The sequence below is a fragment of the Sander vitreus genome, chromosome 4 (assembly GCF_031162955.1).
Source record: "Sander vitreus isolate 19-12246 chromosome 4, sanVit1, whole genome shotgun sequence".
NCBI lineage: Eukaryota > Metazoa > Chordata > Actinopteri > Perciformes > Percidae > Sander > Sander vitreus.
Window position 1 is genome coordinate 1,021,496 of NC_135858.1, and position 20,244 is coordinate 1,041,739.

Below are 20,244 nucleotides of genomic sequence, written 5' to 3' on the forward strand. Positions count from 1 at the left end.
ATTTTGAAAAAAGTGATAAGGTCATAGTATAGTATGCTGAAAAAGTCATAGTGTAGTATGTTTAAAAAGTGATATAAACGTTAGTATGGTATGTCAAAAAAATGATAAAAAAGTCATATGTCGAAAGACATTTATTAAAAAGTCATAGTATAGTATGTCGAAAGACATTAAAAAGTCATAGTATAGTATGTCGAAAGACATTTATTAAAAAGTCATAGTATAGTATGTCGAAAGACATTTATTAAAAAGTCATATTATAGTATGTTGAAAGACATTAAAAAGTCATAGTATAGTATGTCGAAAGACATTAAAAAGTCATAGTATAGTATGTCGAAAGACATTTATTAAAAAGTCATAGTATAGTATGTCGAAAGACATTAAGTCATATTATAGTATGTCGAAAGACTATTAAAAAGTCATAATATAGTATGTCGAAAGACATTAAGTCATATTATAGTATGTCGAAAGACTATTAAAAAGTCATAGTATAGTATGTCGAAAGACATTTATTAAAGTCATAGTATAGTATGTCGAAAGACTATTAAAAAGTCATAGTATAGTATGTCGAAAGACATTAAAAAGTCATAGTATAGTATGTCGAAAGACATTTATTAAAAAGTCATATTATAGTATGTCGAAAGACATTAAAAAGTCATAGTATAGTATGTCGAAAGACATTTATTAAAAAGTCATAGTATAGTATGTCGAAAGACATTAAAAAGTCATAGTATAGTATGTCGAAAGACATTAAAAAGTCATAGTATAGTATGTCGAAAGACATTTAAAAAGTCATAGTATAGTATGTCGAAAGACATTAAAAAGTCATAGTATAGTATGTCGAAAGACATTAAAAAGTCATAATATAGTATGTCGAAAGACATTAAGTCATATTATAGTATGTCGAAAGACATTAAAAAGTCATATTATAGTATGTTGAAAGACTATTAAAAAGTCATAATATAGTATGTCGAAAGACATTAAGTCATATTATAGTATGTCGAAAGACTATTAAAAAGTCATAGTATAGTATGTCGAAAGACATTAAGTCATATTATAGTATGTCGAAAGACATTAAGTCATATTATAGTATGTCGAAAGACTATTAAGTCATATTATAGTATGTCGAAAGACTATTAAAAAGTCATAGTATAGTATGTCGAAAGACATTTATTAAAAAGTCATAGTATAGTATGTCGAAAGACTATTAAAAAGTCATAGTATAGTATGTCTATGTATATCGAAGAAGCCATAGTACAGAATGTCAAAAATTGTCATTGTGTAGTTTTTTGAAATAGGTCATAGTGTAGTATGTCGAAAAATTAAAAATACAGGCTTCAACAATAAGTGTCCTCAGTTCCCAAATGCTTGAGTGTTGTTAAAAGGAAAGGTGATGTAACACAGTGGTAAACATGCCCCTGTCCAAGCTTTTTTGGAACGTGTTGCAGGCAAGTCATAGTATAGTATGTCGAAAAAGTCATTAAAAAAAAGTCATAGTATAGAATGGCGAAAATGTTGAAAAAGGGCATATTTATCTTTTTCCCATTCCCATTTTCGACATCAAAACTCAATGCAACACATAAGGTTTGAACAGACAACCTTGAGTCTTCTATGCATTCTCCTATCACCCTGAGCTATATGACCTGACACACACGACTGTAGCGTCTTTGCTATTTGACTTCTTCACTTAAGACTAGCTGATAATCAGTATTTAATTCATACAAATCTCATTAAAAGTCATAGTATAGTATGTCGAAAAAGACCTAAAAAGTCATAGTATAGTTTGTCGAAAAAGACCTTAAAAGTCATAGTATAGTTTGTCGAAAAAGTCATAGTATAGTTTGTCGAAAAAGACTTAAAAGTCATAGTATAGTTTGTCGAAAAAGACTTAAAAGTCATATAGTTTGTCGAAAAAGACTTAAAAGTCATAGTATAGTTTGTCGAAAAAGACCTAAAAGTCATAGTATAGTTTGTCTTAAAAGTCATAGTATAGTTTGTCGAAAAAGACTTAAAAGTCATAGTATAGTTTGTCGAAAAAGACCTAAAAAGTCATAGTATAGTTTGTCGAAAAAGACCTAAAAAGTCATAGTATAGTTTGTCGAAAAAGACCTAAAATGTCATAGTATAGTTTGTCGAAAAAGACTTAAAAGTCATAGTATAGTTTGTCTAAAAAGTCATAGTATGGTTTGTCGAAAAAGACCTAAAAGTCATAGTATAGTTTGTCGAAAAAGACTTAAAAATGTCATATAGTTTGTCGAAAAAGACTTAAAAGTCATAGTATAGTTTGTCGAAAAAGACCTAAAAAGTCATAGTATAGTTTGTCGAAAAAAGTCATGAAGTCATAGCATGATATATCGAAAAAAGTTATGGTATAGTATGTCAAAAAAAGTGATACAAGGTAATTGTATAGTATGTTGACTAAAGTCATACAAAACTAATAGTATAGTATGTCGAAAAAAAGTGCCCAAACAAATCAGAAAAAGAGAAAGTCATAGCATAATATATCTAAAAAGGTCATAGTATAGTATATCTAAAAAGGTCATAGTATAGTATATCTAAAAAGGTCATAGTATATGTCGATAAAGTCATAGTATAGTATGACGAAAAACGTCATAGTTTAGTATGTTGCAAAAAGTCATACAGTGCATCTCACTTTCCTCATATTGCATCCCCGACTCCTCCACTTGCCTCCCTTCTCTAAAGCTAAATCATTTTCTAATAGCTGAAGGTTTTGTCAATAGTTTATAGTTTGAATGAGATCTGCAGGTGAAAGTACGTGGGAGGAGTAGCATTTTATTGTCTATTTCCTGTGTGTTAAAGGCTGTGCCACAACGGTCCTGGTGACCAGTGCCGGTACAGGTGAGATGATCCTGCAGCTGCTCGTTGGATCGGTAAGACGTTTTTCTCCGGTCTGTTTCCTTTTTCAATGGCACTTTTGGCCCAGCCAAACCATGGCGTGCTGATTTGCGTTCCCATAACGTGCGTGCTTTGTAGAGATTGTGGGATTTCTCTAAACTGAATAAATACTACACATATACAGTAAACTGCCTTGCTATCTTGATCTTGTTGTAGCGATCTGCTGAAAATGTATATCTGCTTTTATTTTATGGATGGATTAAGCTACTACGTCTGCAAACTTCACACGTAGGCCATTTTTAAGATAGCGCTGTGTCACCAACTCAACAACACCGAAGACTCACCTTGAAGCAGGTGTTGTCAAGCCAAGCCGAGCCGAGCTAAGCCAAGCTAAGCCAGCACATGAGTATGGAAAAGGCTATTAAGTCTGCCTCAATGGATGTACGTTGCTGGGATAAAGCCAGACACCCGGTGTGTGATTTTCCTCCCCTTCCGCTATCTGCGCTACCCATTTTGCAGAGTCACCGTCGTCAAAGGTTACAGATGACCCCGGCCCAAGGCCCAGGGGCGGCCCATGCAAAGGTCTATGGTGCTGGAGTGGGTGTAAATGAGGGGCCCAGTTTTGTAAAATGTCCATAAATCCGAATGGCGGGCCTGTGCAGTGGCAGTTCTCTGTGTCTGTGCCGTTTTGAACTTGTTTTGTGGCTACATTGCTTTTCAGAGTCATGTGTATGTGTGTATCTCTTCCTGCAGGTGATCCAGAGTCAGGGCAGTTACAGTTTCCTGGTGTGTTGTACAATAGCATCATCCATCGGCTTCTGCCTGTTCCTGCTGCTCCTCTGTGTGCAGCACAGCCACAGAAACTGTAGCACAGGTAAACACACATCCGTTTGACACATTTTTTTTTTTTTTTTACCTTTTATTTATCCAGGTAAGTCGGTTGAGAACAACTTCTCATTTGCAATGACGACCTGTCACATTCACACATTCATACTGGAAGCTGCCCAGTACCACCACAGTCTGATCTGATCACATTCATACTGGAAGCTGCCCAGTACTACCACAGTCTGATCTGACCACATTCATACTGGAAGCTGCCCAGTACTACCACAGTCTGATCTGCTGGCCACTGAGCAGCTCCACTGGAACGATTGGGGTTAAGGGCCTTGCTCAAGGGCACCTCAGTGGTGGTAGTGAGGGAGGGACAAGCTGCTCTTTCACTTTCCCCACCCAAATGTTATCGGTCTGGGGATTGAGCCGGCCACCACTGCCCTGACACATAAAGAGAATGATTGAAATTCCAATAACTGTTTTTTTGGGAGTATAAATTCAATGCAGCTTTAAGAAAAAGGCTGTATTAGTAAAACACTGATGTCTCATAGCAACCTGCATAGCAACCTGTTGCTATGTGGCTATTTATGCAATGTGACTTGGAAATAAAGAGCGTCAAGGGTGCATAGAAACAGTACAGACGCCGAAGCAGGTGGAGGCTACAGTGGAGGAGCAGCTGATAGCAGAAGCAGTAACACATATAACATGTCAGTGTATAGGGGTGTCAAACATACGGTGCTAGGGCCAGAACTGGCCCACGAAAGGGTCAAATTTGGCCCACTGGATGACTTTTTAAAGTCATTCATTTAAGTGTTTAAATGAAATGCACTGCTATTCCTTTTCATCAACTGGGGGTCACATAGTCCTAATAAGAGTAGCAGGCCCTAGGCTGGATATTGGCTATTACAGATCCCAAATGGTTACGTAAAGGAACCGTAACACGACGCTGTCAGGCATAGGCTACTGTTAACGCACGAGCCACCGGTGGAAAAATGTGGAGAAAAGTGGACACAGAGTTTCAGGTTTTCCAAGAAAGATGGATCCATTCCTATTTCTTCCCAGAGATAAATGAGAAGCCAGTGTGCTTGGTGTACTCGTAGCACCTTTTAGTGCTCAAGGAATAGGCAAAAGTGGCCCAAATCAGATTTTTCTGGGGGGGGTTAAGTGACCAGGTCAGACTCCTTCAGAAGTAGTGTGAACACTCAAATCTGGCCCAGATCTGCCTGTCGAGACCCAGGTCTGATTTTGTTTTTTTTCAATGTGGCCGCAGTGGATTTGATGCGACTTTTACGTCAATCTACATCGACATTTATCACAATTATGCGCCGGCATGGGTTAGCCCCTAGACACAGACAGTAACATTTAGAAACTCTGCATCCAAACCGACCTCTGCAGGGAATCTGCAGCCATAACCCCGCAAAAGGCCAAAATAGCCAATGTTGTCTCTCTTTCTCTTCATTCTCCTCCTCCTCACCTGCTCATTAATGTCACGGCTGCCATTACACAAACATTTTGAAATAAAAGCCAAAATGCCTCCTTCCTCCATCACCTCCCTAACTTCAGTGCTGCATCTGAGGTCATTGGTATTGGTCTTCTGATCATGCGGGTCAGTTCAGAACCACAAACACTTCACACTGGAATCTGATACAGGCCACATTTTAAAAGGTCATGTGAACAGACAAACAAAAAATCAGATCTGAGCAAAAAATCCCAATTAAGCATTAAGACTAGTGGTGTGAACGTAGCCTATGAGACTCATCATGGCAGTGGTTTTACTGGTCCAGCCCACTTGAGATCAAATTGGGGTTTATGTGGCCCATGAACTAAAATGAGTTTGACACCCCTGGTGTACACAGACTGAATCAATCATTCACTTTATTTGTCCCACTAGTGCAGTGCCTGTTTAAAACCTGCCTGTTTGGAACGGACTGATGTCCTGGCCTCCTGTATCGCTGCTTGCAGCTTTCTCCAGAACCATTGTACCCCGAAATAACTTACATAAGGCCCTCAAAGCAATTAATATGCAACTCAACTGGTATACGACTGACTTAGTGTGTACTTCTACTTCAGAGGAAAACATTGTACTACTGCATTTACCTGACAGACAAATGTTACTGGTTACATTGCAGATTCAGAAAGTCACAATTCAGCGGTGTGTTGCTTAGCGAGATCAGGGTGTTAAAGTGCCCATATTATGAATAAAATCACTTTTGCTGGGATTTGGGGAGTTATTTTGTGTCTCTGGTGCTTCCACACGCATAAAAGCTTGGAAATAAACCCTCCATGCTGTTCTGAGTGAGATACGGTTTCTGAATGTGTCCTGTCTTCAGTCTCTGGGTCAGCTGGTCAACATCTGCACGGCTTTCTACGTCACTAGCTGAGACGAGGGGGCTAGGGGGCTAACCGTTAGCATGCTAGCTCGTTCTCAATGGCAGAACACTGCTACAACACACACTAGTTCACCATAATCTCCAAAAGAACTACTTCCATGTCCCTGTTCTGCAGGTATTCAACACAAAGGTGGAAGTGCGCCCTCGTTTAGAAGAAGTCTCCCAGATAATCCTGCCTTGTTCTACTGAAGTTGGAGAAACAGCTAGCTAGCTCATGTAGTCCTTACCTAGCTACTGAGCATGTAGTCCTTACCTAGCTACTGAGCGTGTAGTCCTTACCTAACTACTGAGCATGTGCGACTGCCAACAAAGATGTTCCAGCAGTGAGAGGTCTCACTCTGTAGCTAAAACAGAGACCTGAACACAGGGTGAAAAGAGGAGCTGCAGCAATGTGCAGTACAGCAAAAATATGTTTTTTTGAAAATTAAACTATGTAAACCTATTCTGATACAACCTCAAAATACAATTATGAACCTGAAAATGAGCATAATATGAGCACTTCAAGGTTTTGTGTGAATGTCATATTTGTTTGACTTGTATTTCAGCGGGTTAGGGTTACTATTTAAGACTGTTTGTTACTATTTAAGAATGTTTGTCTAACTAATCATGACTGACTGTCTTTCAGATTTGACTCAAAGCACAGACATGAAAAAGAAGCCACAAACCGGAGGTTCATGATCTGAGGGTCCCTGAGAGACTAAAGGGGGACACACCAGAGGACACAAATGACCAAAATGTGTTGCTTTGGAAGATGGAAAAGGAGCATTAGAAGAACCATCTCTGACATTCCCACATCTTACCCCAGTCTTAGAAAATGAGCTTTATCCTGGCCTCCTCCAACTGAACATTTTCTACCTGAAGATAAATCTACTTTCAAGCCCCATGATCAATGATGGTAAACGGACTGCATTTATATAGCACTTCTCTAGTCGCCCAACCACTCAAAGCGTTTTACACACGCAATTATTAACTGATGGCAGGGGCTGCTCATCACCAGCGGTTAGCACTTCAGTAGTCTCGCATTGCCAGACCTATCCAGACTAGGAGGACTTGAGGACACTTCGACACCCTCTCTGGAGAGTGGCTGATCAGTACTTGATCACTTTTGGCCCTTTCAACTCCTGCAGCCCATTATAACCCTGCTATAGCTTGATTAAAATATACTGCAATGATTAAGTATTAGGTTTAATGATTAAGTATTGCCTTTTCAGTATGAATGAGAATGGTATTGTATGACGTCTGCTGTTTTTCTCAAAACAACTGCAGTGTATTTGGTTGCTACTGTTGACATATGACTCATATCAACCTGTCTAAGTATTACTTGTGTAATTTCGTGGTGCGTAGCCATTACTTTAAAGGTCCTGTGACATGCTGCTTTTTGGAGGCTTTTAAATAGGCCTCAGTGGTCCCTAATACTGTATTTGAAGTCTTTTATATAGACCTTAGTGGTCCCCTAATACTGTATATGAAGTATCTCTTATATAGGCCTTAGTGGTCTCCTAATACTGTATCTGAAGTCTCTTTTATATAGGCCTTAGTGGTCCCCTAATACTGTATATGAAGTATCTTTTATATAGGCCTTAGTGGTCCCCTAATACTGTATCTGAAGTCTCTTTTATATAGACCTTAGTGGTCCCCTAATACTGTATATGAAGTATCTCTTATATAGGCCTTAGTGGTCCCCTAATACTGTATCTGAAGTCTCTTTTATATAGACCTTAGTGGTCCCCTAATACTGTATATGAAGTATCTCTTATATAGGCCTTAGTGGTCCCCTAATACTGTATCTGAAGTCTCTTTTATATAGACCTTAGTGGTCCCCTAATACTGTATCTGTAGTCTCTTTCCCGAAATTCAGCCTTGGTGCAGAGTGATGTCTCTCTCTCTCATGGGGGGGCCAAATTCTCTGGGTGGGCAAAGCAGAGAAAGGGGAGGTAACCTTTCCCCTTATGACATCATAAAGGGAAGAGTCCTGATTGGCCCATCTGAGCTTTCATTTTCTCAAAGGCAGAGCAGGATACCCAGGGCTCGGTTTACACCTATCACCATTTCTAGCCACTGGGGGACCATAGGCAGGCTGGGGGAACTCATATTAATGTTAAAAAAACCTCATAAAGTGACATTTTCATGCCATGGGACCTTTAATAACATGATGTAATAATACAGAGACATCATTAGTGAGAGATCTTTTATTATTGGTCTCACCAATCTCTTCCATTATAAACACTTCCTCTACACCTCTCAAACATCAATTTGCCACTTGAGACTTGTAAACATTTGAAAAAAGCATCAAACAAATAAAAACTGGACAGAACAAAGCAAGAACTGTGTTCTTTTAAAATGAAGATTTTTACATTTCAAGGTAAAACATCAGAAGATACAAATGAAGAAATATGCAAACGACAAGTCCTACAAGACTTAATGGAGGAATTTGGGGTTATTATTCCGATATTTTATCGTTTTTTTTTTTGCAAAATGCAATGTAAGGTACCAATCTGATTGGGCTTTACTTTAAATTCAAATAAATATTGTGTGCTAGTGCCTGATCACAAATCCTGTAGTTGATATATATTGTAAAAGATTAGGTTTACTGTATAAAATACCAAGTGCATAATTGTGTCCTCCCTTTGGGAAAATATACATTTCTCAGTAAGCAAACGTTGACATTTCTTCAAAGATTGGAGTCATAGAAAAGCGACAGAATCCAATACAACAGGAACCCCTAAGTTTTAAGTGCAAACGTTCCATCACAACATTTGCATGTACAATATCAACACTATCAAAACACTTTACATATAAAACAGATTTAGATTTCTCCCCGTAAGGCTTTGATTCCCAAAAACAGCCAATGCCAACATGGGGCAGCCGCCTCCCAAATACACAAGAGGAAAACAAAGAAACATGCACAAGAGAACATTACATCAGAGAACCCAAAATAGCAGACATCCAACTATCTGGCCATTACAAAAATAGAAATGAATCTTAAAATTAGATTTTAAGATTACAGATTACACAAAAAAATAAACAGGATGCATATATATATCTATACTTTCTGAGTAAATTCATTATCACAAACATTTAAAACTGCAAAGAGACATGGCCGCCAACTCTAGAACATGGCCTAATTAGCATATTAACCCATGTTGCTGTCTGTCTGTATGTACATTGATGCATCCTGAAGAACACTGCAGCACACTGAAGGTCCTGCGATACCTAAGGTGTCGACCACACGGGCTGCAGCGTGCTCACGCACAAAACATCCCTGTGAAGTTGTACTCCAAACTTCTGGGGCTCTGATTTGGTCTATGCAAATATATGGCATTACAACAAACAGGAACGCTGTCGTGTATTGTTAGTTCTGTACTTACTCCATCTACATTTGGGAGCTAAACTTGGGCGTGGCTGTGTTAAGGCACCGTATATATCAATGTGACAGACTGCAGGCTGAGGGGGAACGTGTGTTAGTTGAGTAAAAGTGAGCATGAGACCTACAAAGACTCGCTGGTCATCCTTCCCTGGGTTAGAAAGAGACACTTAGGTGAAGAAACACTTAAGCGTGTTCTATCCAAGTATCATGTAAACAAGCGTGATTATACAACTTCCACATTTAATAGCATAGAAATGTGGGATCTAACTCTTTGAGTCTGTGTCTCAGACTTATGGCTTTAAAAGTCATTTATAAAACAGGTGTGAAGGGGTTTCAGGGTGAGGAAGGTGCTTCAGAAGGCTTCTATAGTCCTCAGGATTTAAGGTTGGTGTATTTCGGATGGCTAAGGCTTGACAAAAGGTTAAGGCTGGACTGTTTAGAGTCTAGCCACTAAGATATGGAGGTTCTGTCTGAGTTCAAATAACCGCACCGACGCTGCAAGCAACATTAATCAGAGCCCACTCAGTGACAACAAAGAAAACAGCGCTGACCTGTGGGCAATCAACAAGATTAATACCACTCTCGTGTCTGTATGGTTAATACGTAGCTAGAGGGAAATAGCTAGCCTGGCTCCGTCCAAATAAATCCAACCTCTTACATGATGGTTGCCTTTAAAGCAACACTAGGTAACTTTTCCCGCTTCAGTCCCCCTACAGGTTGGAAGCGGCATTGTCCATTACATTACATTACGCAAGTCTGCCAGATCGGGTAGCGGATCTGTAGTTCGAATGAACTGGACAATGTAATGTAATGGACAATTCTGCTTCCCACCTGTAGGGGGACCGAAGCGGGAAAAGTTCTCTAGTGTTGCTTTAATGTGGAGTTCATTTGAAAAGGCAGAGCAGTGACAAACACCGGGCTTGTGTGTTGTTGCTTGCAGAGTCGATGCACAGACAAGTTTATGGCTTCACTTTCTTTCATTTCCACCTGAAAGCTTACTGGCTGGGGGCCGACCAGGGACATTCCACTGTGTATATGCACATAAGAACAGTTACAAAGAGGCATGACGAAAGGTTCAGCTCAGATTATGGCCACGTCACGATAAGAAAGTCAAGGTAAATGCCCTGTTGGATATGGCTATAGTTAGCCAACATTTCAGAGCAGCAAACAGTACACACTCAGGCAGGTGAGAGCTGGGGGAAAGATAAACGAGCTAAACATTATCAGGTTAAAGCACTACCCTTCAACAAGAGTAACAGTTCAGTCAAGGAGAAAACGGGTTTACAGCTGCAAATAATAGTCATCTAATCAATTAGTTGTCAACTATTAAATGATTTGCCAACTATTTTGATACTTGATTTGAGGAATCAGCTGGAATCTGAGAATTTTGCCTTTTTTTTCGTAAAAATTATGAAAAAAAAGGGCAAAATTCTCAGATTCCAGCTTGTTAAATGTGAATATTTTCTAGTTTCTTCTCTCCCTTGTGACAGTGAACTGAATATCTTTGAGTTGTTGACAAAATAAGACATATGAGGACGTCATGTTGGGCTTTTTGGGAAAACATTTTTCACCATTTTCTAGCATTTTGTAGACCAAACAACTAATAGTTAAATGGAGAGATTAATAGACAATAAAAATAATTGTTAGTTGCAGTCCTAAACATAAAATGGGTCTTTTTTGGTAATAACACTGTTGCACAAGATAAGAAGGACATTCTATAAAAGGAAAGATTCAGATATGATGTGTGTCCAAGTATGAGGCAGATTGTATGCTAAGGGTCCAATCCACATGCACCAACAGTTGCCATGGAAATTCCTAGATCCTTCGAACTGTGACTGAGGATCGCAAAAAGACAGACAAGATGAATCCATAGGTGCATAAGGAACGGTGGAATCAGTGTGTATGAGTACAGGATAGCATCCTCAGGCTGTAAATGTTCCGGAAAAAGCTGAATGTGTAATCGTCATCTATCAAAACTGGACTTCCAACATGTCTCCAGACCCTCCCTCTGAACGCCTGATTGTAGTGTGAATCTTAAAGCACCAGAGTGATGAGGAATGGCAATGACTGAGCTCCCACATAATTGTCCATGCTGTGGGAGCAAGAGATGGAGCAGGAGGCGGGAAAGTGTCTGGCTGTCTGGGTCTAAATGCGTCGATATTGTAGGGGGTTAATCCTATGTCTTCTGAGGGTCTGGGGAAATGGGGCCGGGTGTGTTGGTCCCATCCAGACTGTGTACAGGGATCTGGAAATGAGGGGTGAGGACCGAGGGGAACTGGAACAGAGCAGAATGTGTTATTTTAGGACGCTTTAGACAAATACAGGCACATAGACAAATAGAGAGAAATGAAATGATACTAGATGCAGGGTTCATACGCATTTTAACCAATACTTTTCCATGACTTTCTGGAAAATTTCCATGACTATGTATTCCTGAAAAAGTCAGTCGACATTATACAATAAGAACATAAATCTGTGTTAAAGTTTCCCCTTAGAGGTTTAACAATGTGTGTGGTTCATAGTGGGAGTCGTAATATCGCGCCCCGAATATAACGGTGAGGTCAGGACGACGTGAAATACATTTATTAATCACATATTATTATGCTGTATGCTGTATTATGCTAGCTTTTCCAGGTTTTTTCAAAACGTATGAACCCTGTAGATGAGAGCAGAAAGGCGGTATATACTCTAACCCAGTGGTTCTCAAATGGGGGTACGTGTCCCCCTAGGGGTACTGTGGAGGACTGCAGGGGGTACGTGTCCCCCTAGTGGTACTCTGGAGGACTGCAGGGGGTACGTGTCCCCCTAGGGGTACTTAAGTGGACTGCAGGGGGTACGTGTCCCCCTAGGGGTACTCTGGAGGACTGCAGGGGGTACGTGAGATATTTAAGAAATTGTTTAATAGTTACAAGGCTGTTGTCCAGAACATTGTTCTTTGTGTCGTCTTCTTTGGATTCTTGCCTTCCTTACTTCCTTCTTTCTACCATCTTTTTCAAGGTTTTGTCTGTTTTACAGTGTTGTCTCCTTTTCTCATCAGCATTTAAATGTTTTTCAGTTACAAGGCTGTTTAGTAGATCCATCGCTGACAACACTGTATTCTTCCTCTTAATATAGACTGGTTTTCTACCAAAAATGATTAGCGATGGTCAGGGGGTACTTGGCTTAAAGAAACCATTCAAAAGGGGAAACATGATTGAAAAAAGTTTGAGAACCACTGCTCTAACTCCTATTTTCCACTGGGCGTCTGCGCCGCGAACGCCCACGAGAAATCGCGGCCATTCAAGCCAATGCTTGATATTCCACCACGCAGCGCGTCCCAGACGCGTGCGTGAAGCAGCTCTCTGCTCCGCTACAGATACGCGCCAGGTCTATTTTCACGCGAGCTGCGGGCCGTTCAAACAGCCGGGCAGGAAGTGAAACAGCGAGAGCATCCAGTCAATTTACCAAAAGACCCCCAATATCGTTTAGGTCTCCTCCACAACACCACGGATGACGAGAGATTCATCTTGGAGGTGGAAAAACATAATAGTATGGCTGGGACGGTTTTCTAAACAATCATCAAAAGATGGAGCAAATCAGACCTCTCGAGTTGGAGAGCACAGTGTTCCAGGACATAATATCATTCCATTCGTGTTGACTATTAGGCCGATTCGCGAGAGTACCTGTGTAATGTCTTGTATCGGAGAAATGTCTTTGCCTTTCCTACCGTGTTCTCAGCTGAGGTAGACACATTAACGTTCCAGCTGCAGTGTTCACCATTAGCCTAGCAGCTGGCGGAGTTTCCTTCTGTTTATAGCTTCATCTCGATGAAACGGCACGGTTGAATTTCAGCCTGCGTGCACGTTTCGTAGCCTAAAACAGAGCGGCTTATATCGGTAGAGAGAGCAACAAGTTAGCGAACTAACAAGTCGCCCTCTCTGCTCTTTGTCTACTCAGCTGCTAGACGGGCTGCAACATATGTTGTAAGGTTTAAGCCGATGTTTTTCGGGGGTGACGTCATTCCCTTTACCGGTATTGACAACAGATGAAGCCACCGTGTCTTGAGAAGCTCTAGCTTGGTGTTTTCTTGTTCACTTTTAACCCCCTTTACATCAACTTTGCGATCTCTTTTTCCTCTCTCTTTTCCTCACAGCGGCACTCTACTCTCCGTTACTGCTCGCTCTCCTTGCGGACGTCACTCCCTTAAGGCCCCCTGCCATTCTCGCTCTAACTTACGCTACTCTCGTAAAGGGGGTTGCGGTATAACGCTCTGTCCCCCCACGCACTGTGGGAATTTCTTGCTTTTCAACTGCGGTAAGAAAAACTCCACACCGCCCCAGCCCTAATAGACAATGCACATACAGGCCAATGCCAGACAAGAGAAGGCATGGAGTTTAATTACAGGAGTGCTTGGAGTGGAAGGTAGATACTAGCTTAATAAACATGTGATTGTTCTGTAAAGTATTTGAGCGTTGAGAGGCCGTTGAGAACAAGTTCTCATTTGCAATGGCGACCTGGCCAAGAAAAGCATAAGCGTGCAAGACAACATACAGTTTCACATTCAATACAGTACACAGTGTTTCCTCTATGCTGATTTGACCGTGGCGGCACCATGACGGTATCAGAAATAGGGCTGCATTGTCAGAGTGCATGTCAGAGAATAGCGCGGACACACGAGGATTACTGGCCAGCTGAGATCGTGTGTGTGCGTCCTTGAGAACTGTCAGTCGTATAACTTATGTTGTCAGTTCATTTGAGCCTGGTCCTCTATCAGTCTACAGGTCCTCTATCAGTCTACAGGTCCTGTATCAGTCTGTAGGTCCTGTATCAGTCTGTATCAATCTATAGGTCCTGTATCAGTCTATAGGTCCTGTATCAGTCTATAGGTCCTGTATCAGTCTATATGTCCTGTATCAGTCTACAGGTCCTGTATCAGTCTGTATCAGTCTATAGGTCCTGTATCAGTCTATAGGTCCTGTATCAGTCTATAGGTCATGTATCAGTCTATAGGTCCTGTATCAGTCTATAGGTCCTGTATCAGTCTATATGTCCTGTATCAGTCTACAGGTCCTGTATCAGTCTGTATCAGTCTATAGGTCCTGTATCAGTCTATAGGTCATGTATCAGTCTATAGGTCATGTATCAGTCTATAGGTCCTGTATCAGTCTATAGGTCCTGTATCAGTCTATAGGTCCTGTATCAGTCTGTATCAGTCTATAGGTCCTGTATCAGTCTGTAGGTCATGTATCAGTCTATAGGTCCTGTATCAGTCTATAGGTCCTGTATCAGTCTGTATCAGTCTATAGGTCCTGTATCAGTCTGTATCAGTCTATAGGTCATGTATCAGTCTATAGGTCATGTATCAGTCTATAGGTCCTGTATCAGTCTATATGTCCTGTATCAGTCTACAGGTCCTGTATCAGTCTGTATCAGTCTATAGGTCCTGTATCAGTCTGTATCAGTCTATAGGTCCTGTATCAGTCTGTAGGTCATGTATCAGTCTATAGGTCCTGTATCAGTCTATAGGTCATGTATCAGTCTGTATCAGTCTATAGGTCCTGTATCAGTCTATAGGTCCTGTATCAGTCTGTAGGTCATGTATCAGTCTATAGGTCCTGTATCAGTCTATAGGTCCTGTATCAGTCTGTATCAGTCTATAGGTCCTGTATCAGTCTGTAGGTCCTGTATCAGTCTATAGGTCCTGTATCAGTCTATAGGTTCTGTATCAGTCTGTATCAGTCTATAGGTCCTGTATCAGTCTATAGGTCCTGTATCAGTCTATAGGTCCTGTATCAGTCTGTATCAGTCTATAGGTCCTGTATCAGTCTATAGGTCATGTATCAGTCTGTATCAGTCTATAGGTCCTGTATCAGTCTGTATCAGTCTATAGGTCCTGTATCAGTCTGTATCAGTCTATAGGTCCTGTATCAGTCTATAGGTCCTGTATCAGTCTGTATCAGTCTATAGGTCCTGTATCAGTCTGTAGGTCATGTATCAGTCTATAGGTCCTGTATCAGTCTATAGGTCCTGTATCAGTCTATAGGTCCTGTATCAGTCTGTATCAGTCTATAGGTCCTGTATCAGTCTGTATCAGTCTATAGGTCCTGTATCAGTCTATAGGTTTTGCAAATGTAAATGAAGTTAACTGGTGATTTTTGTTGTTTGTATTCTTCACCTGCGAGCTAACTTGCACGTGGCTGTTGATTGGATAGCGATTGCTGAACGCCCTCGCCCACGTTTGTATTTTAGGTGCATTATTTACATGCTGGAGTAGTTACACTGCATTAACATATAATAGCCTATATGTCAAGATCAAAGTTGGCCTATATAGTAACTCAAAAAATACAGTTCAATCACAACAGAGAATATGCCTCGTGTGTGTGAATAGAGGTGAATACATATATTAGTTTGTGTTGCAGCGAAGCGTCAGTTCCCTTTCATGGGGGGGGGGGGGGACCTGCCCCCACTGCTAAAAACAATCCTAAAGGAAACACTGGTACAAGAATACAGAATACAATAGGCTACATAAAGTACAGGTTAAGTAGGCATTACAAAGTGATGTGTAAGTAAGTCAATGAATAAATAAAACAATAAAACTGAGTCGGCAGCAAGACGCTCTGCTTCTGAGACGCTCCCGGTGTGGTATGGCGCGTGGCGGAGGCCGGAAGAAAACTGCGGCACAGCCAGAACGCAGCACAGACGCGCCCGGCGGAAAATCGGGGTGATGTACTAACTTGGAACAGGTGGGCTCCCTGGCGTCGTGTGGCTGGGCTGAGGGGAGCAACCGGACTGAGCGTGCTCCAGAAGTGGATGTTGGACAGCAGAGGACTAGGAGTCAGCAACAGAGGAGTCTGAGGAGGAAGACAAACAAGACACACTCAGTGTTCGTGCATTGGAGCCCAACAGCATGGCAGATATTGGCACTGCATGGCACTTTTTGGACCTCTGGGAGACGACTGATCAGTCCGACTGGCTTTTCTGCCGACGGTCGGCCGTCGGGTTGGTGTGTCAGGTCCTTAAAGTCACTCACTGACAAACCAGAAAGAGGAACTGGCAGTCTGATACTGGATGTCATTATTAAACCTGACCTTCTGGGGAGGGACAGAATAAAAACATCATTGTCTGAACCAGTAAACCTACACAGTAGCACACGCAGTCATGTGGTCTGCAAACAGCATCACTGGGAACAATTAAACACTAGACAAACAAGACCAATCTGTAATGCCAGGCATCACTGATTGGTCTTGGTCTTGCTGCCACCTGTTGATAAGTACCATTAAATGCTGGAGGTTCTCTGTGCTATGTCAATTCTGGGTTCTGTCTAGTTAAGACAAATAATTGCAAGGCATACACCTGGTAACTCTCACAAAATATACAGCTTATTTTCTATTCATATTGTTTGATATGTCTATAAAAGTTAGAGAAATTATCTAAACTGCAGTCTCACAACAACAGCCAGAACTAAGCTTTGTACAACTTCTCAATACAACAATCACATGAGAAAAGTAACTACATTTACATACTGTGAATCGTTTTTGAGCCTAAAAATCCATATTGAATCGTGACATTTTGTGAATCATGCACCCCTACTATCATCTGTAAATGACTCGTCTGAATGTCTGAATTATAATTAACAACATGCCTACTTGGAAACGTCTTGATGGAAGGCTAATACAGAGCCTGAAATACAATGAATTATAAATCCAGCAGCTTATGGGGCATGACTTGACCTACGGCACACTGTCAAAGAGATCAGTTTCAAGGGACTCTGATTGGAGCAAATCATTTACAGAGAAATAGAGTTACATTTACCCAAATGTCTTTTCATTTACTTGACATTTGTATAAACTAGTGCAGAGCCCGACCCAGTTTGGTGTGTTTTGAGTGCTCAGTCAGTGTGCAGTGTGAGAGGGGGAGTGGCCAGGAGCTAGAGCGGCAAAAGCCAATGTGTGCTTCTTTTACCGATATATATTTAACCATATCTTTTCCGTACGCAACGTCAAACTTGGCACCGCGCTTACTCGTACCCGTAGCAAAACACCTGTCTAGTTTGAAATCCATCGGACTACTGGTTCGAGAGATATGCACATCAGACAGACAGACAGACAGAGACACACACACACAGCCAGACAAAGACAGAGACACACAGACAGACAGACAGACAGATGTTCCTGCAATATATAGATAGATGTTTTCAATAAAATGTACTTCACTACCAAAGGCTCTCACCTGTAGCATTGCTGGTGTGAGAGAGGCAGTAGGTAGAGAGGGGCTGCAGAGGTTCATGGGGGAGAAGTCAGAGGTGGTGACCAGCAGAGTGGGCGGGCTGATCTGCAGGATTTTCGGTGGCTTGCGTGTCTTTCCTGAGCACAGAGTGCTGACTGTGTTGCTGCTGCTCAGTGAGGATGAACTGGTTTCAGCGTCCACAAAACTGGTCTCATCTCCAGACAAACCCATGCCACTATCCACCTGGTGGACAAGAGACAGATAACTATTTCTACATGCGTTTCATGACATTCATCCATGTTTACTTTACACCAGTGTTGATGTTGATGTTGACAAAATGTTGATTTTGTAGTGGCGGCCCGCCATGGCAACATTTCTGCCGCCACGGTATCAGAATAGATGTTGCTTTAATCTGGAACATTTTGCATACATAATAATGGCAGACTGGCAGTGTCACAGTCCGATATAACATATATCAACACAGTTGTTACAACAGAATTGAAGCGAAGCAACCAACTGGTTTTATTTTTTTAATCCCCACAACTATTGTGTTGTGGTTTACTTTCACCGCTCTCATAGCATTGTTCTCACAGAAAATCATCTAAAAGCTAGGGATCAACCAATGATTCTGTCAGGGTTAGTTGATACCAATTTTTAGTAATCATGGAGGCTGATAACCGATATTTGCAGTAAAAATTTTTATCTAACACAAACTCCTACACAAAAAAACCTTTTTGAAGTGCCCATATTATGAAAAAAAAACACTTTCTGGGATTTGGGGAGATATTTTGTGTCTCTGGTGCTTCCACACGCATACACACTTTGAAATAAACCCTCCATGCTGTTCTGAGTGAGATACGGTTTCTGAATGTGTCCTGTCTTCAGTCTCTGGGTGAGCTGGTCAACATCTGCACGGCTTTCTACGTCACTAGCTGAGACGAGGGGGCTAGGGGGCTAACCGTTAGCATGCTAGCGCTGGCATGCTAGCTCGTTCTCAATGGCAAAACACTGCTACAACACACACTAGTGCACCATAATCTACAAAATAAATAAAAAAATGGTTTGGTAGGGAATTTATTTTATTTTTTATTTTTGTTTTTTCCCAGCGGCAGCAAGGGATAGGTAGGAATTATTTATTTTTTTCCTTTACAGTAGCGATGGATACTCTATTTTTTCATAACACAGCCTACCTGTTACTACATGTACAGTTGTCACTTAGTACAACATGGTGAGGCACCATTCACGTGCATATTAAGTAGCCTAATGTATCTGTTTTGGTCTTATATATCCACAGAGAGGATGTTTGTTTAGACAGCAGATAGTTTACAAGTTTGTCCAAAATTCAAGATTTGTTGCAAACTAAGATAAACAGTTACGACTACAAATGACATCTTTGATTTTAGCTTGTTTGTAAAAAGTTGCTATTTGCAGAGTAGAGCTGTGTTTGCAGAGTAGAGCTGCGTTTGCAGAGTAGAGCTGCGTTTGCAAGGTAGAGCAGAGTAGAGCTGTGTTTGCAGAGTAGAGCTGTGTTTGCAGAGTAGAGCTGCGTTAGCAGAGTAGAGCTGCGTTAGCAGAGTAGAGCTATTTGCAGAGTAGAGCTGTGTTTGCAGAGTAGAGCTGCGTTAGCAGAGTAGAGCTGTGTTTGCAGAGTAGAGCAGAGTAGAGCTGTGTTTGCAGAGTAGAGCAGAGTAGAGCTGTGTTTGCAGAGTAGAGCTGTGTTTGCAGAGTAGAGCTGTGTTTGCAAGGTAGAGCAGAGTAGAGCTGTGTTTGCAGAGTAGAGCTGCGTTAGCAGAGTAGAGCTGCGTTAGCAGAGTAGAGCTGTGTTTGCAGAGTAGAGCTGTGTTTGCAGAGTAGAGCTGTGTTTGCAGAGTAGAGCTGTGTTTGCAGAGTAGAGCAGAGTAGAGCTGCGTTAGCAGAGTAGAGCTGCGTTAGCAGAGTAGAGCTGTTTGCAGAGTAGAGCAGAGTAGAGCTGTGTTTGCAGAGTAGAGCTGTGTTTGCAGAGTAGAGCAGAGTAGAGCTGTGTTTGCAGAGTAGAGCTGTGTTTGCAGAGTAGAGCTGTGTTTGCAGAGTAGAGCTGTGTTTGCAGAGTAGAGCTGTGTTTGCAGAGTAGAGCTGTGTTTGCAGAGTAGAGCAGAGTAGAGCTGTGTTTGCAGAGTAGAGCTGTTTGCAGAGTAGAGCTGTGTTTGCAGAGTAGAGCTGTGTTTGCAGAGTAGAGCAGAGTAGAGCTGTGTTTGCAGAGTAGAGCTGTGTTTGCAGAGTAGAGCTGTGTTTGCAGAGTAGAGCAGAGTAGAGCTGTGTTTGCAGAGTAGAGCTGTTTGCAGAGTAGAGCAGAGTAGAGCTGTGTTTGCAGAGTAGAGCTGTGTTTGCACAGCGCGGTGGACAAGAGTGGACAGCGCAGACAGCACAGACTGAAATTTGGGTTTCTACATGTTTATGCCTGTAGAACAGGTAGGTGGGTATTGATAAGTATTGACTTTTTAATCATGGAGGGTTTATTGTAGGCTACTTACAGTAACGAGTGTAGCGTTAGTTCATCTGCGCCAGCGGCGGTAAATAATGTATAATCTGTATCGTGTGCTGTGTGAAGTAGCTAACGCA

At 41.4% G+C, this 20,244-nt stretch overlaps 2 protein-coding genes across 2 annotated transcripts in view; one reads left to right on the forward strand and one right to left on the reverse strand.

The window, feature by feature from the left end:
* slc60a1a (solute carrier family 60 member 1a) overlaps positions 1-9,108 on the forward strand; it is a 22,306-nt gene extending 13,198 nt beyond the window's left edge. The window contains exons 8-10 of the mRNA XM_078247646.1: positions 2,818-2,888; positions 3,607-3,727; positions 6,700-9,108. Coding sequence (XP_078103772.1) covers positions 2,818-2,888; positions 3,607-3,727; positions 6,700-6,752 — 245 coding nt within the window. The 3' untranslated portion in view covers positions 6,753-9,108. The remainder of the gene's footprint in view (positions 1-2,817; positions 2,889-3,606; positions 3,728-6,699) is intronic.
* The window catches only part of elk4 (ETS transcription factor ELK4), a 23,559-nt gene continuing 11,563 nt past the window's right edge, over positions 8,249-20,244 (reverse strand). Inside the window, exons 4-6 of the mRNA XM_078247647.1 lie at positions 17,650-17,889; positions 16,155-16,271; positions 8,249-11,716 (exon numbers count right to left, since the gene is read on the reverse strand). Of these exons, the coding sequence (XP_078103773.1) occupies positions 11,618-11,716; positions 16,155-16,271; positions 17,650-17,889 (456 nt within the window). The 3' untranslated portion in view covers positions 8,249-11,617. The remainder of the gene's footprint in view (positions 11,717-16,154; positions 16,272-17,649; positions 17,890-20,244) is intronic.